General features: G+C 50.5%; 4 protein-coding genes across 4 annotated transcripts; 3 read left to right on the forward strand and 1 right to left on the reverse strand.

The window, feature by feature from the left end:
• Positions 1-1,181: 1,181 nt before the first annotated feature.
• Positions 1,182-4,164, forward strand: BKA55DRAFT_683104 (uncharacterized protein; the record flags this gene model as incomplete). The annotated part of the gene is made up of 3 exons (XM_046198456.1): positions 1,182-1,482; positions 1,637-2,818; positions 2,870-4,164. 3 exons carry the CDS (start codon positions 1,182-1,184, stop codon positions 4,162-4,164), a joined length of 2,778 nt encoding a protein of 925 aa, XP_046056796.1.
• Positions 4,165-6,015: 1,851 nt separating this feature from the next.
• BKA55DRAFT_588562 (major facilitator superfamily-domain-containing protein) lies at positions 6,016-7,920 on the forward strand (the record flags this gene model as incomplete). Its single annotated transcript, XM_046194813.1, has 4 exons — positions 6,016-6,303; positions 6,350-6,613; positions 6,660-6,750; positions 6,797-7,920. The coding sequence occupies 4 exons, from the start codon at positions 6,016-6,018 to the stop codon at positions 7,918-7,920; spliced, it is 1,767 nt and encodes a 588-aa protein (XP_046056797.1).
• A 393-nt stretch (positions 7,921-8,313) lies between these two features.
• BKA55DRAFT_495379 (Saccharopine dehydrogenase-domain-containing protein) lies at positions 8,314-10,032 on the forward strand (the record flags this gene model as incomplete). The annotated part of the gene is made up of 5 exons (XM_046186280.1): positions 8,314-8,476; positions 8,524-8,680; positions 8,733-8,802; positions 8,852-9,689; positions 9,803-10,032. The coding sequence occupies 5 exons, from the start codon at positions 8,314-8,316 to the stop codon at positions 10,030-10,032; spliced, it is 1,458 nt and encodes a 485-aa protein (XP_046056798.1).
• A 292-nt stretch (positions 10,033-10,324) lies between these two features.
• Positions 10,325-14,258, reverse strand: BKA55DRAFT_496312 (uncharacterized protein; the record flags this gene model as incomplete). Its single annotated transcript, XM_046186359.1, has 2 exons — positions 10,325-13,810; positions 13,863-14,258. The coding sequence occupies 2 exons, from the start codon at positions 14,256-14,258 to the stop codon at positions 10,325-10,327; spliced, it is 3,882 nt and encodes a 1,293-aa protein (XP_046056799.1).
• Positions 14,259-14,992: the final 734 nt, after the last annotated feature.

Below are 14,992 nucleotides of genomic sequence, written 5' to 3' on the forward strand. Positions count from 1 at the left end.
CATAATATTTGAAGGGTACCTGACAGGAGCCTCACAGCTGACGGGTGAGTGCTGACAACCGAATATTCAGGTGCTGCATTCTCAAACCACCATTTTCAATGTATTGAGGGATGGCGCTTGATTATCTTACCTACATGTAACCACCAATTGCGTCTCAATGAGACTCGGCGCATCTGAGAAAAGAGCGGTGATGGAAAAGCTCATGTAGGGACATATATTATCGTTATGCTTGATTCTCCGCATGAAGCATCTGATAGGCAAGTCCCTGTCCCTGAAATGCGAATGTGACGTCCTTCTCCAACATTTCAAGTCCAAGTCCGATTCTTTGTTACGTGCTCGTGTGGGCTACTCGCAGGGGCCCGAACACGGCGAGCTCCAAACTCCAAGATCCTTGGTTGAACTTGGGGCTAAGCGACCAAGGGAAGGTCAAGGCTCTGACACTCGAGGTACCGAGTGACACAGAGACGGCAAAGGACAGCTATACATCGAGCAAGTAACTGTACTTGCGGTCATGCCGTTAAGGTACTGACGCCACCTGGCAAACAGTCTCCAATAGTTAGGTCGATCTGCTTCCGGCCAGGGCAAAGTGTCGACGTCGGACGTTTTCAATTGGACGAATTGAATGTTTTAGATTCTTGGACGTTTTTGTTAGGGTGTTCAGCGCAGCGCGGGAGCACCTATTGAGCTACTGTAAGAGGGCTGAGATATAGCGTAGACGTGTCTCTCAGGGGGCCAAAGAGGCCTGAAGAATCACAGTGGTGACCAGCCGCTAGAGGCAAAACCTTCGTAGCCTCCACCTCCTCCACTGCCACTGACTGACGGAGTGCTGAGTGCCCTGAACGTAAACGCAAGCCCAAGGCTCCATTTCTTCTGCTTTGCTTCTGGGGAAAACCTCGTCCCGTCTCCTCCTCCTCTCCCTTTGACTAGCACCAACCAAACCACAATAAACTCTTTCCTCTCTTCTCCATTCATCATCGACGCCCTCATCTGTCGACCACGGATTCACGGTCGACTTTGTCCTTCAACCTGCCTGTTGTTCCCGCAGAGGACAGCTGACAGGCCGCTTCCTTTTTTCTTCCATTGATTTCCTCTCCACACTTTGAGTTTGAGCCTCCATAGCTCTCCTCCCGCACAACACGCACGCACACACATCCAACACATAATCAACCACAACCCATCTAATGTCCGAAGTGACTTCACGGACGTCCGCCTCGCGTGGCAGAGGCTCTGGCCGTGGTGGTAGAGGAGGTTTCGCCGGTCGCGGCGGCCGACGAACCAATGGCGACAAGCCCGACCACAGCACCGCTGATTCCCAAGGTGCATTCGAAGATGAAGGAGACTTTGGCGAGCTTCGAAAGCAATATGGCGACAAGACTTCGGTGATTCGCGAGATGTTCCCCGACTGGTCTGAGGCGGATGTCCTTTTTGCTCTTCAGGAAACCAATGGCGACGAGAACGAAGCCGTCACCCGCATTGCTGAGGGTATGTTACGCTCTTTGCCCACCTCAACCTCAGTCCACCCCTCGCGCCCACGCTACACACGTGCAATCTGTTCGAGATAGCTGCGCATCAACTCCCCACCGCCCCTGTGACCTCATGCCGTCTATTTCTGCTGCTAACACGTGCTCTCTTCTAGGAACAATCTCTCAATGGGGTGAGGTCTCGAAGCCCAAGAAGGCTTCCCGAGCTAAGGCGAAGGACCAAGCTCCCGCATCTTCGAACGACGCGACGTCTACTGGGCCCCGAGCCACTCGTGGTGGCCGAGCTGTATCTGAGGGAGGTCGTGGTCGAGGCCGAGCTACAGATCGAGGAGGCCGTAGCACACGTGGCCGATCCGCTGTTGCTCCCACTAACGGTGCTGGTACCAAGGACAGCTCAGCCTTGTCTGTTCCCACAGAGGAGTCATCTGCTTGGGGCACTAAGGAACCCAAGAAGGATACCTCAGAGGAGAACCAACCCATTGCTGAACAACCTGCCCCATCTGCGACAGCAGAGGCACCTAAGCCTGCTGCTCCCGCAGTGAAGACCTGGGCAAGCATGCTGCGCCAGTCCGCTCCTCCCAAGGCCCCGCCCAAGCCAAAAGAAGCTTCTGCTGCTCCTCAGCCAGCTGTCGAACACGCTGAAACTGAATCTGCCCCCGAACCTCTCGAACCCGAGGCTGAGGCCGTGCCCGAGGCCGAGCCTGAAACCGTACCTGCCCCCGCCGTCGACGAAGCTGATGAAACTACACCCGTTGCCGATACCGCTACTCCCGCCGAAGTTCCTCACGTTAATGTAGAGCCCGAGGTGGCTCTTCCCCCCTCCAAGGATGAGCTCACCGAATCAAATCTTGAACAGGTTGTTGACGAATCCAAACCGCCTCCGACTGGTACTGTAGCAAGCACCGCCGCTGACTCTTGGGACCCTCGACAGAACCCTGCCAGTGTTACTGCTACACCCATTTCTGCTGCTCAGCAGCAGCATGCCGCCCCTCCCAGCGGATTCGCTGCCACCGCTGCTAAAGCTACGGCCGAGCGAACCACCCGTACTCCCAGCCATCATCACCACCAGCGCCGTGTCCTCGATCAGGAAGAAGCTGTGCGTATGCCTGGCAACCGGGAGGTTGACCGAGCTGCTGTTCAATTCGGAGCCTTCAGTCTGAATGGCGATGAAGATATTGACGGCGACCGAGAGGAGCCCGAGACTAGAGCACAACCTCCTGCCGACTCGCCTATCACTCATCCTCGGACCTCGCTTCCTCCTGCTACTCAAGCTGCCGTTCCCGATTCATTCGCGCAGAAGCCCACTTCTACAGTTGCCCCTATTGCGGCTCCTACTGGTATGTCATTGCTTTCAAGTTTGCTATCATTTTAATGCTGACATTCCACAGCTCCAGCTGCGCAGGCTCAGGCTCAGATTCCTGGCCAAGGTCCTGCTAATGCTCAGCAATACAGTCGATTTGGCCAGGCTGGTGTCCAGGAGACTGTCGGAGCTCCCCAGAAGCCGTTGGACCCCTTCAACCAGCAAAGCACTCCCTCTACTCAACCTCCCTTCGACAACTTCGCTGCTCAGACTTCCCAGACCCAACAGCCTGGTGGGGCTTTCAGCTCCGCCCCCAGCGATTACTCCTCCTACTACACCGCGAACCAATCCGATCGAAACCCCTACAACTACTACGGCCAACAGTTCGGCCAGCAAGGAGGACAGGGTCAGCAGGATGCCACTGCGTCTCAGCAGCGACCTTTCGGTGGTTATGGGGCATCTCAGGCGGATAACCTTAGCCAATACCCCCAGAGTGGTCTGCACAACCAGCCACGATTCGGCGGAAGTGCCGTGGATGCACAGAACAGCGGAAACAGTACTCCCAACCCCACTACACAGGCTCAGCAACAGCAACCTCAACAGCCGGGCCAGCAGCAACAGCAGCAGCCGGGCCAGGGATCTCAGCCTCAGTCACACGGCCAGCAATATCCCGGCTACAATCACCCATACTACAGCAACCCGTACTATCATCAATACTACTCTGGATATGGTCAAGGTGGATTTGGCCCATACGGTAAGGGCGGCATGTATGGTCAGCCCTACGGCATCTCCCCCAATGCCCCCTATGATCACAGCTCCTCCCCTGCTGGATTTGCTCAGTCTTCTCTTCATCGAGACAGTGGTCTGGGCTCTGGTCTTGGAGATTATGGTCGTGCCGCTACAACTCAGGCTGGCAGTCAGCCCGGCCTAGGTGGAAGCACTTTCAATAGCGTCCATGACACCTTCAACCGTGGAGGCTCCGCTTTCCCGTCTCAGGGTCAGTCGTTCAACAGCCCAGCACAGCCCGGCAATGTCGCGGCTGATGACCTGAAGCCATTCGGCGAGCCCAAGGCCGCTTCTGGCCCTTCTCCATCTCTGGGCGGAGCTCGCCCCGGTTCCGCTACCAACGCCCCGGCTGCCCAGAGCGGTCTCCCGCCACCTCAGAATGTTGGCGCGTACGGCGGTTATCCTAGCCACCTCCAAGGCCATGGCCTCCATGGTAGCAACGCATATGGCATGGGCGGTAACGCCGGTACCAACCAGCACGGAAATAGTCCCTACGGATCATACGGACAGGGCTTCAGCGGCAGCGGTTACTACGGTGGCAACCAGCAGCAGCAGCAACAACAACAGCGCGGCGGCTGGGGAGGCAACTATCATTAGAGATCAGATGCCCAGCAGGAGCGTAGCGGCAGACGAGGCCGATGCCTGACGACTGGCTTGGCGGTAGCCGACGTAATGCCTTGCGGAATATCTTAGGAGAGGGGAGGGAGTGGAGAAGAGGTGAACTATGATCAAGGAGTCGGGGGGTTATAATCAGCATGATGCATATGGCTTTCATGGAGCCGGACGAATATTCACTCTCACACCTCAAATGTGTCTACGTGTACGTGTACGATTGTTTCTTTTTTTTTTTTTTCGAGAATCGCCTTAAGAAAAGATCAGGGTGGCATATGGCAAAACAAATCAAAGGGAACGGAATGGAAGGGCAAGGCGTTTCGCCATGGTCTTTTTTCTCTTTCACTCTCTTTATTCCTCACTGTCATTCTCACTCTACCTGGTATTTCTTCTTGTGAAACACCTGGAGCCAAATAACGAGATTGCGTGCGTGTCATTTTCTTTCCCTGGATCAGGATTTGCTTGCTTTGATGGTATTTTGGGTTGTTTGTCGGGGGAGGGCTCAACTGCAATGGCTGGTTTCTTATTTACGACAACAAACAAACTTTTGGGAGACGGGGTTGAACGCGTGTTCGTTTAACAATGTATTCTTTCTTGACTTGAACCGTAGGGCGATGAGGAAAGGGAAAAGGCAAGGCGTGCATGGGAGAAGGCAATGGAAAGGAAATGAATGAATTGGTTTGGTCAGACATGAGATTGAGAAGCTCTCTTATACGGGCTTTGATCCAATGATATCGATGAAAATGAGAAAACTTATTGGAGAGGCATAGTTGTCAAGCATGATGTGATAAGTGAGTACAGGAGTGATGGATACGTGCATATTGTATAGATTGAGTGTGTTGATTGTAGTGAAGCCTGTTGGGGGGTATAATTCCTACTCATGCAAGCACCCCCAACAGGAGATAGATTCCGACCTGATTTGTAAGTAAAGGTGCCATTGAGGTTATGATACTTGTATCACGTAGATAGCAGTGCAACACTTTGCGTTTGTCTCTGTGAGGAGAAAAAGCTGCCCGCTTCGTATGTTTGACTACCAAGTCGTTAACCGTGAAACTCGTCTATAAAGAAGATTAGTCACCAGCTCAAGCGGGGAGCTACAGTAATCAAAAGAGGAGAAAGAGAGAGGATGACGGGATAAATAACCTCTTGCTTCAGAATTAGGCAATAGATGGACCAGATTGTGTTGTTGGTGCTGGAAGGCTTTCTTCGGCAGCGGAACCCGGCATGTGAGTTAGGGGTGAGTGGGGTTCAAGATGAGAAGATCTACCATGCAAGAATACTTATGTTCTTATGGCAAGAGAGAAGAGAGTGTTTGTTTCTTCGTGTAGGTAGCTTATTATGTCCTTGAGATAAGGTTGTTATAGTGATGATCACCTTAGTAAAAGAGTTTTCTACTGAAGCTTGTTTGTCTGTTAATGTAACCAAGAGTTGCAGTTCCGGGAATAATATCATCCTCGTCAAATGAAAAGGAATTCGCCATTCGGCTAGACCCCGTCCCCCACAGTCTACCCCAGTCAATTGACTGATTGATACGGAACCTTGAGACCGTTGGATCAGGGGACGAAAATAACCCAATCAAAGAGTCTGCCAAGGTTATTCCAATTTATCCTGAGCCTGTCCAAGTATTTTTATCACTAAGAATTCAATTCCCAAGTTTTCTGTCATCCCTTAGGCTATCCGTTGGGGGTTTAGGCTTGGCTCTCAAGGGTTTGGATCAATGTCGCCGGTGTAATATATATTACCCTGGGTATTTCCCCATTGTTTCCGAGGTCATGACTTTGAGACTCTCTCGTTCTTCATTCTTACTCCTTCGAGAGAGAAAACAGGGTAGAGATAATGGCTGATCAATCCAATGAGAAGAGACCAGACTTTGTCATCGACTCTGCTTCTCAAAATACTACTCTGACCTTTTCAGGTCAGGAAAAGATTGTCCCTGGAGATGTGATTGGTAACGAAAAGTCTTCTCGCCCTGCCAACTCCGATAATCGGCCTGAAGAGAATATCTCTTCGAACGATGATGGGAGCGGTGATGCAGAATCAGTAGATTCGAAGGATGAGTTGAGGTTATCGAAGGCGCGTTGCATAGCTCTCGTATGCACCGTCACAGGAGCTTCTTTTCTCAACGTGAGTCTATACCAAACAAGTATCGAACACACACTGACAATAATAGACTCTTGCCAGTCAGAGCGTCGTTATCATCCTTCCCCAGATTGGCCGGGCCCTTGATGTTCCTGATACGAGACTTCAATGGGTAGTATCATCCTACGTCTTGACATTTGGCTGCTTTCTGTTACTCTGGGGTCGAATCGCAGATATCTACGGAAAGAGGCTGATTTTTATTCTGGGGTCTTTCTGGGTTACCATTTGCTGTGTCGTCAATGCTTTCATACCTACTGAGATTGCATTTGATCTATTCCGTGGCCTTCACGGGCTGGTAAGCTATATCTTGCTGTAACACAGGATACGGCTGATATATCTAGGGCGCTGCTGCTAATGTTCCCACGGCGATTGGTATCCTCGGGACTACATTTCCTCCAGGAAAGGCAAAGAACTACGCTTTCAGTGCATACGGTGCGTTTTCTCCAAACACTCATTAGGAACTTGCTAACAGCGCCAGCTGCTGGTGCCCCCCTCGGTAGCGTCTGCGGCAATCTTGTCTCCGGTCTCATTGCTGAATGGGCCAGTTGGAAATGGGTCTTTGGTGCCCTCGCCATCATGGCCGGCATGATCGCCGTCGCCGGTGTCTTTTGCATCCCTCCTCCGCCTCCGGAACTCCGACCCGAGCATAACAGCCTCCGGGCCAAGACGGCGGCCGTGGACTGGATTGGTGCTACGCTTATCACCTGCGGACTCCTTGCACTTATGTTTGCTTTGACAGAGGGAAACGTCGTTGGCTGGACCGCGCCTTGGATCCCCGTGCTCATCGTTGTTTCGTTCGGTGTCATCGTTGCGTTCTTCTTTTGGCAACGGTATCTTGAACAGAAGACGAATCGACCACCACTTGTTAAAGTGTCCATCTTCAACAACTGGCGCTTCACAGCCGTCATGATTATCATGGGCTTTTTCTTTGGTGGATTCAACAACTACCTCATTTACGCAACGTATTACTTCCAGGATTACCAAGGTCTTTCACCACTGCAGACAATGTTGCGATTCATACCTACTGGTGTAAGTGGGTTTGTAGTTGCTTTCTTCACGGCGTACTTCCTCTCACGGATTCCGACTTTCTTTATCCTTGCGTTCGGACACGTGGCTGTTTGCATTGCTGCTGTTTTATATGCCGTGCCGATTCCCCCAACGACATCATACTTTGCATGGGGGTTCTGGGCTATGATTCTCTCTGTTGTTGGAGCCGACACGGCTTGGCCTTGCCTTACGCTCTTTACTTCTCATTCCCTTCCAAAAGAGGATCAAGCTGTGGGCGGTGCACTTATCAACTCATCTGGTATGATTGGTCGTGCTATCGCACTGGCTATTGCCACTTCGATTCAGTCATCAGTCATGGCTAAAGAAAGAGGCGTAAGTGTTCAAGATGTTGGATCAGTCAAGGAATGGGATGCACCGTCTCTAAAGGGTCTTCGCGCTGGAGCTTGGACGAACTTTGGTATCCTTTTCATTGCACTTGCATTAGTTGTGTACACTTTTAGGAGTATGGAAATCATCGGAAAGATACCTGATCGCCCTGAAAGATCTGAGGGTGTGGTTAACCAGGAGGATACGGATGTTGAGAGACGAGGATAATGAGGCTTCAACGTGGCAGAAGAAATAGCTAGTCAGCCATTTCTTATATCCCCCCCCAAGTGAGGACATACCTATCAGCAACACCATAAAAGAAGCCAATCAAAGTTAGGCCTGTTTAACAAGGAAAGCAAGATCAAATATTCAGCATTGATGTTTGTTCCTGATTTGGTGATATGTATGTTAGGGTCGGTTTTTCTATTGCCCCGTTATCATATCCTATGCCTCAATATCTCTCCGGCCGGGCCATCAGTCAGACCGATGCGTGGGGCTGCCTTGGCCGGAGCAGCCGTTGAAGAGACACACAGTTCGGCTTATAAGGTAGATGTGCAAGTACATTGATGTATCTTGATGTATCATTTTCTTTTTGATAAACCCAACTTCCAGGTCGACAGAATGATCGACATTATCCTCCTAGGTGCAACGGGCTACACAGGCCGCCTGTGTGCATCATACATGGCACAGGTCCTCCCGGAGAATATATCGTGGGCCATCGCAGGTCGTAACAAGAGTAAACTGCAACTCTTACACAAAGAACTTGGACTTGAAGAACCAAAATGTCTGTTGTGCCCCCTCGTATTGTCCACTTATTAAAAAAGCCTATAGGCACCGTATACGCTCTTGACCTCGCTTCCGACGAAGCCATCTCCGAGCTCGTCAAGACATCTCGTGTGATTATAAATGCTATTGGTCCTTATGCTACCACATGTGGAACAGCTGTGATCAGAGCCTGTGCTGAGAACGGCACCGATTATGTGGACTGGTAAGCATCCTTCGTCTGACAGCGTCGCTTCCGACTTACACCAACAAAGTAGCGGAGAGCCCGCCTGGATGCGAGATATTATCGCCCAGTATGACACGACAGCTCGTAACTCAGGTTCAAGAGTAAGATTATTAGGCTATCTACTTTCGGGTATTTGTCTGACACTGCTAGATTATCATGACCACAGGCTGGGCTGCCGTCCCCGCTGATCTATCCGTCTATCTCGCCGCTCTAAAACTTCAACGTCACTTCTCCCTTCCCACACGCGAAGTCCTGGTCTGTCTTGACGATGTCCGCGGTTCTTTCAGCGGTGGAAGCCTCAGCTCACTGTGTAGCCTCGAACCCGTCGATATCGCCCCCTTTGATCTATCTCCTGTACCAAGGACTGACCAACAGGTGGCCAAAAACGGAGTTCTCCCGCCTCCCAATGCTCTTGACGTCCAATTTGTTGATGAACTGGGTGTTTTAGTGGAAAGTACCCATTCACAGATTGAAACGACTGTCATCGGTCGAAGTTGGGGCTTACACGCTGGTCATGGATCAGACTTTCTAAGCCCAGAAGGCTATGGAGAGAATTTCTTCTTCTCGTCACGAATGAAATGTTCTAATGCTTTATCAGCATTGATGTTTCGAACGAGTCTCTCCCTTCTCACAAATGCAATCACAAAAATACCTCCTATACGCTACTTGGCCACCCGAATGTTCCCACCAGGAACAGGTCCGTCTGAGGAAGCACGCAGGGGTCACTACTTCAAGTATCGCACTCTGGCTATAGCAGACGACAAAGGAACTGGACCTGTTCCGAAAGTTGAAGTCAAGTTCGCATACGATGGTGATCCGTATGTGTTTACAGGCGTGGCTCTAACTCAAGCGGTATTGGTCCTTCTGCAAGGAAATATACCTGCTCATAGACAAGGAGGTATTTTGACACCCGCAACACTGGGTGAGGAGTTTGTAGCGAGGCTAAAGCGGCCAGAAGCAGGTGTCAAGATAGAAGTTGAGGTGCTGGGTGAATAATTTAATCGTGTATAGAAGAAGACTCCCTGCTATATCGTGTTCCATGTCCAATTCTATGCAACAAGTAACAAATACCAATGACATAGAAGTACTGATTATCTATAGGGTATCAAAACGCCATAAACACGTATATCAACGCCCCCGGATCCCTTCCTCAATACCGTTCTCGAATTCATCCTCCTCTTCCACCTGCTCATCACGAGCAAGTCGCTTTAAGCGCTCTCGCAACGCCGGATCCTGCTCTAATTCCTGCCATAGCTCAACGTCCCATTCTTCAATGTTCTCACCGCGACGACTCTTTCCCCAGGGGGGCCAATCCCAAAGTCCAGCAATGAGGAGAAGACGCTTGACGCACTTTAGCACGATCTCGAACAGACCCAAGAGCCCGAGCACGATGAATAATGTTGCCCACCATACTGCGTCGGTCCCGAATTCTTCAGTGAAACTATTTCTAATAGCGTACGGCCCAGACGGGCGGCCCGCGAAGGCTGCGTCGAGGAAGCACAGCCAAGCGAACCAGCCAACGGTGGTAATAAAGAAAGATGCCATGACGATGGCGGATTTGTAGTGTGTTTCGAAGATGCTAATTCCGTTAGTCATGATTTGGCATCAAAGCGAGGTAGTCACTTACAAAAGTTTCCAGTTGATCCAGAGAACTCCAACTGAAAATGCGAGCGTCCCAAGGGCATATAAGCCTTCGTCGCGTGCTGCCGGTGTGATCCAACCATGGCCAGCCCAGACGCCATACCAACAGATCACACCCTCAATGGCACCAAGAAGCATCCATCGACCAAACTTCCAGATGTTGAGGCCCTGGTTGCGCTGTCCGTAGACATAAAGCTCGGGAACGGCCAACAGTGTCTCAGCGCTGAGGTCCTGCTCCCAGATTCCCATGCAGATAACGCAGAGACTCGTAAAAAGCGTATTGAACACGGTCAGACTAGTGGCTTCATACAGAGACGTGCCGCTGTAGCCGGTGTATCTTTGATACTGTGCTGTCGGCAGGTAAAAGAACATTTCCTTCCAGAATGTGTAAAGAATGAACTTGGCGGTACGGACGTAATTCCATCGTCCATGGACAAGCAACATCCTCTGCAAGAACCGGAATTGAGCAATGGCATAGTCTGCCACGCGAGCTGCTTGGAGACCTTCCTTTCCAGATATACCAATGCCCACGTGGCTGGCCGAGATCATGGCCAAGTCATTTGCACCATCACCGATAGCCAGGGTCAGGCCTCGACGTTTCCTACCATGGTATTTCTTAAGGCGAGATCGGACGGTGCTGACAAGTAGCGCTTTCTGCGCTGGAGAGGCACGGCAGCAAATGACCGAGTTGACTTGCAACATCACCTTAAAGAATGTGGCAGATAACTCCGGCGATTTTTCAACAGCCGCAAGCGTTTGGCCATCAATAACAACCACACTATGGACTGAACCAGTTGAAAGATCCTCTTGCAGGGCAATCAACTGCGAGTCAAGACTTCCCTTGGAAATGTCGAGAATATAGAGATCTGAACCAGGCCGGCAAATTCTGGCCGAGTGCGCGATGTTGATAGCAGTTTCTCGCTTATCACCTGTAAGCATCCAAACCTTGATATTGGCCTTTCGCAACCTCTCAATTGTCTCAGGGACGCCTTTCTGTAGCTTATCCTCAATGGCAGTTGCTCCGACAAGATCGAACGACTGCTCGATCATATCACCAGCCTCCTCAATGCGCTGTTGACGGTCATTGAGGCTAGTCGTAGCCTCGTCCCAAATCTTTTTCCAGGCCTGATATTCTTGTTCCGTAATGAACTTTTGCGCAAAGAGTAGCGTACGAAGGCCTTCGGTGGCAAAGTCATCCAGATGCTTAAAGCACTTAGCAAATGTCTCGGCATCGTCAAGCAGGGCTGGATCCTCGAGGAAGGCCAGGTGTTCGGGAATTGGTTGCTGGTAATGAACGGGAGTGTTCAGATACTGGCCTCGAGGGAGATCGATCGACACACCACGAGTCGCAATGGACAGACGGGGCTTATCCTCAGAGCGTCTAGAAAGTCGGCCAAATTCGAACGACTTGCTTCTATCCACATTAGGTCGTCTGCTTGTACTCCGATCCCTCGACACGCCTGGGTTTCGTCGGATAGTGAGGCTGGGCCTTCCACCAAAACTATTTCGTGGCTCTTGCTGCTCACTGCGTCGGTGCATCTCGCGTTCAATCTCAGCGCTCTTGCGAACCTCACTAGCCTTCTGCTTGGCGATCTGCGACATCTTCAGACGAGGCAAGATAGCAGAGTCGGCGCCTTTGCAGATAACCGATACACGGCCGTCTGGGGAACGAACAACGATCGACATCTTCTTCCTTGCACTTGTAAATTCAATCACGTCCAGGACCTCGTATTTGAACTCTTCCTCGTGGCCGTCAGGCTGAGTGACCTGAAGAGTGATGGTTTGGGTCGTTCGGTTTATGACAAGGTAACCGAGTTCCTGAGCAGCCCTGACGAGAGCAAGCTCGTCGGGAGATGCTGCTTGAAACTCTAGCTCTCCATTCTCCTTATACTCAGGCAAACAGGTGTGGCACAGAGCTACAGCGAGAATGTACTGCTTCGCTTTCCTAGCAAACCCTGAGTTGGGGCGGAGACGGAGGTATTCAATAAGATCATTCGTGGTAACGTCAGGCTGAATATGATCCGGACGTCCCGTTGAGCGCCATTGGGACGAAGACCTACGACTCCCAAACGAATTGCGTGAAGGTGCCATTGAAGGTCTCGAGGGTGCCATAGATGGGCGATGAGACATGGAAGGGCGAGGTGACATAGAGGGTCGAGATGGCGAAGCGAGAGCCAGTGGCGTAGATGGTTCATTCGACGCCTCAGCCTGCTCCTCTCTGATAACGACCGTGACAGGGTCGGTCTTGTAAACTGAAGGCTCACTTGGCTCTGACTCTTCATCGAGCTTAAGGGTCTCCACTTCATCGACCTTTGGTTCCAGATCCATCTCATGCAACCAAACAGTTCCTGCAACGCTGATCTTTCGAAATTTCATGATATTGTCCGTCAAGGTTCCCGTCTTGTCTGAAAAGACGTATCCCACCTGACCCAGATTCTCAAGGATAGTGTTCGTATTGCATCGGGCAGGGGTATCTGTCTCTTCATCATACATCTCAATATCCGAATTCAGCATCAGCAACTGGCCGATCTTGACGATTTCGAGACTGATATACAGCGACAGGGGTACAACGTTATTGAACATAATAATGAATGCAATGATGATCTGGTAGAAAGGCACCCTGGCTTGTTCCAGATACCACGAATCCCTTTCTGTGCTCTTTTGCCATTTGACGTAGCCCATAGATACGCCAACAGATAGGACCACCACGTAAGTGGCAAGAGTAACGACGATTTTGCTAACAACGCGCTCTAGGGCTGGCTTTTTGGCTTTTGGGTGCTTGTTGGCGTTCATGCGAATCTTGCAGTCCTCCCCAGTGTTGATTACAAGCCCAATTGCTGTGTTCGTGTTGCGAACAACACTTCCGCGATATATGACCTCATTTGAAGTCAAGGGCACAGTCTTTTCGCCGACTGTCACGCGACCATCAAAATTGTAGAGGTCAGGGTTTGGGTTCTCAACGACAAAATCAGCCTTGCACTTGGAAATTCCCTCGATCGTGTCGCAGCCTTCCAAAGCGGGCGTGACCTGCTTGCTCTTGAGATTGGTCTCTCCATCGAGAGCCATGGTTTCGATGTACGCCAACTTGTTCTCCCCATCACTGTGTAGCAAGACAAGGTCTGCAGGAATAGGCTCGTCTCGGCAGAGTCTGATAATGTCTCCAACCTTGATCTCGCTCCATCTCACAGGAACCCAGCGCAATCCATTAAATTCTTCCTGTGGTACGGGATGCGGTTCAGCCGTCGAATGGGTCAAAAACAGGTTAAACTTCGTCCACTTGTTAACTGGTTGTACCTTTCCCGAGTATTTGTCTTCTCGCCCAAGCACTGTGGCGAAGCCAGCGTTCTCGATTTTGTCCAGACGATACCTTCGATAATCATCGTAACCCTCTTTAACAATTGTTAACATCACAAAGAATAAAAGCGGTAGAATAGTAGTGTAGGACCCGGTCGTCGAAAGGCCTGGGACCTGGTGTGGCTGTTAGCAACAAGTCCATCCTTAAGATTCTGCTTATACACACCATCTGCGGTATACCAACGCAGAGGAAGTAAAAGTTTCCAACGCGAGAGAACTGAAAGAAAAGTTGCTTCGGTATAAAGTCCCATACTGTATATCTTGACGTTCGGATGCTGTTCGAGACATACGCAAGACCACGACGAGTATCGATTAAAGGGGTTTCGTGTTCGAGTTCGAGAGGTATGCGCCGTCCATCAGTCGACACAGTAACATGCTTGCGACGCAGAATAAGTTCAACAACGGTCTTCTGATATACATCTGCAGCACCATCCTTTATGCGATTGACCAATGGTGCGGAACGGCCGGCACCACTGTTGCGACGACGAACATTGACCTTTGAACTGGCTTTCAGTGATTCAGGGCCTGATGGCACCTCGGAGCCAGAATGGTCTTGGAACATGACGGCTTGGCGAGGGGGTAAAACGAGTGTATTGAGGTTTTCTTGGCCGACATGCGGGATGTTCGCTGACGTCGCGATGGATTGGTTGGGCGTGATCGGTCGATTAACTTGAAACGAGTGACTGTTGTTGCTGTATTTCCTGCCCTGACCCCAATTGTTCAACCATGGGGTAATGGTCTCTGCCCAGGGGAGAGAAGGACAGCTGAGCAAATCAAATCATGAGTGAGAATGGAAGGGATGAAAAGGTGGTTGATCTCGATCTGGAGTAGGAATTTTGCCCTGCCTTGATTTGGTGGTGGCGTGTCTGTGTCAGGGTTGTTTTGTCCGATGGATGCCGGCTAGATAATAATAAGGATAAGCTTATACGAGGTGGCTGACGCGTTGTAACGGGAATAAACGATTATGAATTTAGATATGAATTTAGTTTATCATGATTCGAGAAGGCTATTTGGATGGGTGTATTGATGTTATGACAAGCTTTACAAGTAAAGGGATAAAATATGGGGAGTACGCGCGGAGCGTGGAGGCCGAACGGGAGGCTTCTGCTCTATGTCTCAATCTGGAGGAAGTCTTCAACAGAGTTTATGACTATTTTAATCTGATAAACTTTTGTGATTACATCTATGCGATTCTAAGCAAAAGTTGACTTAACAAATTGGTTAGGACTTCTAGAGAGCTTGATTAGAAAGTTGGGATTGAAATCTCCTTATCCGATTTACAGTTGGCCGTAAATC

This window comes from Fusarium redolens, assembly GCF_020744475.1.
Source record: "Fusarium redolens strain MPI-CAGE-AT-0023 chromosome Unknown BKA55scaffold_1, whole genome shotgun sequence".
Lineage (NCBI taxonomy): Eukaryota > Fungi > Ascomycota > Sordariomycetes > Hypocreales > Nectriaceae > Fusarium > Fusarium redolens.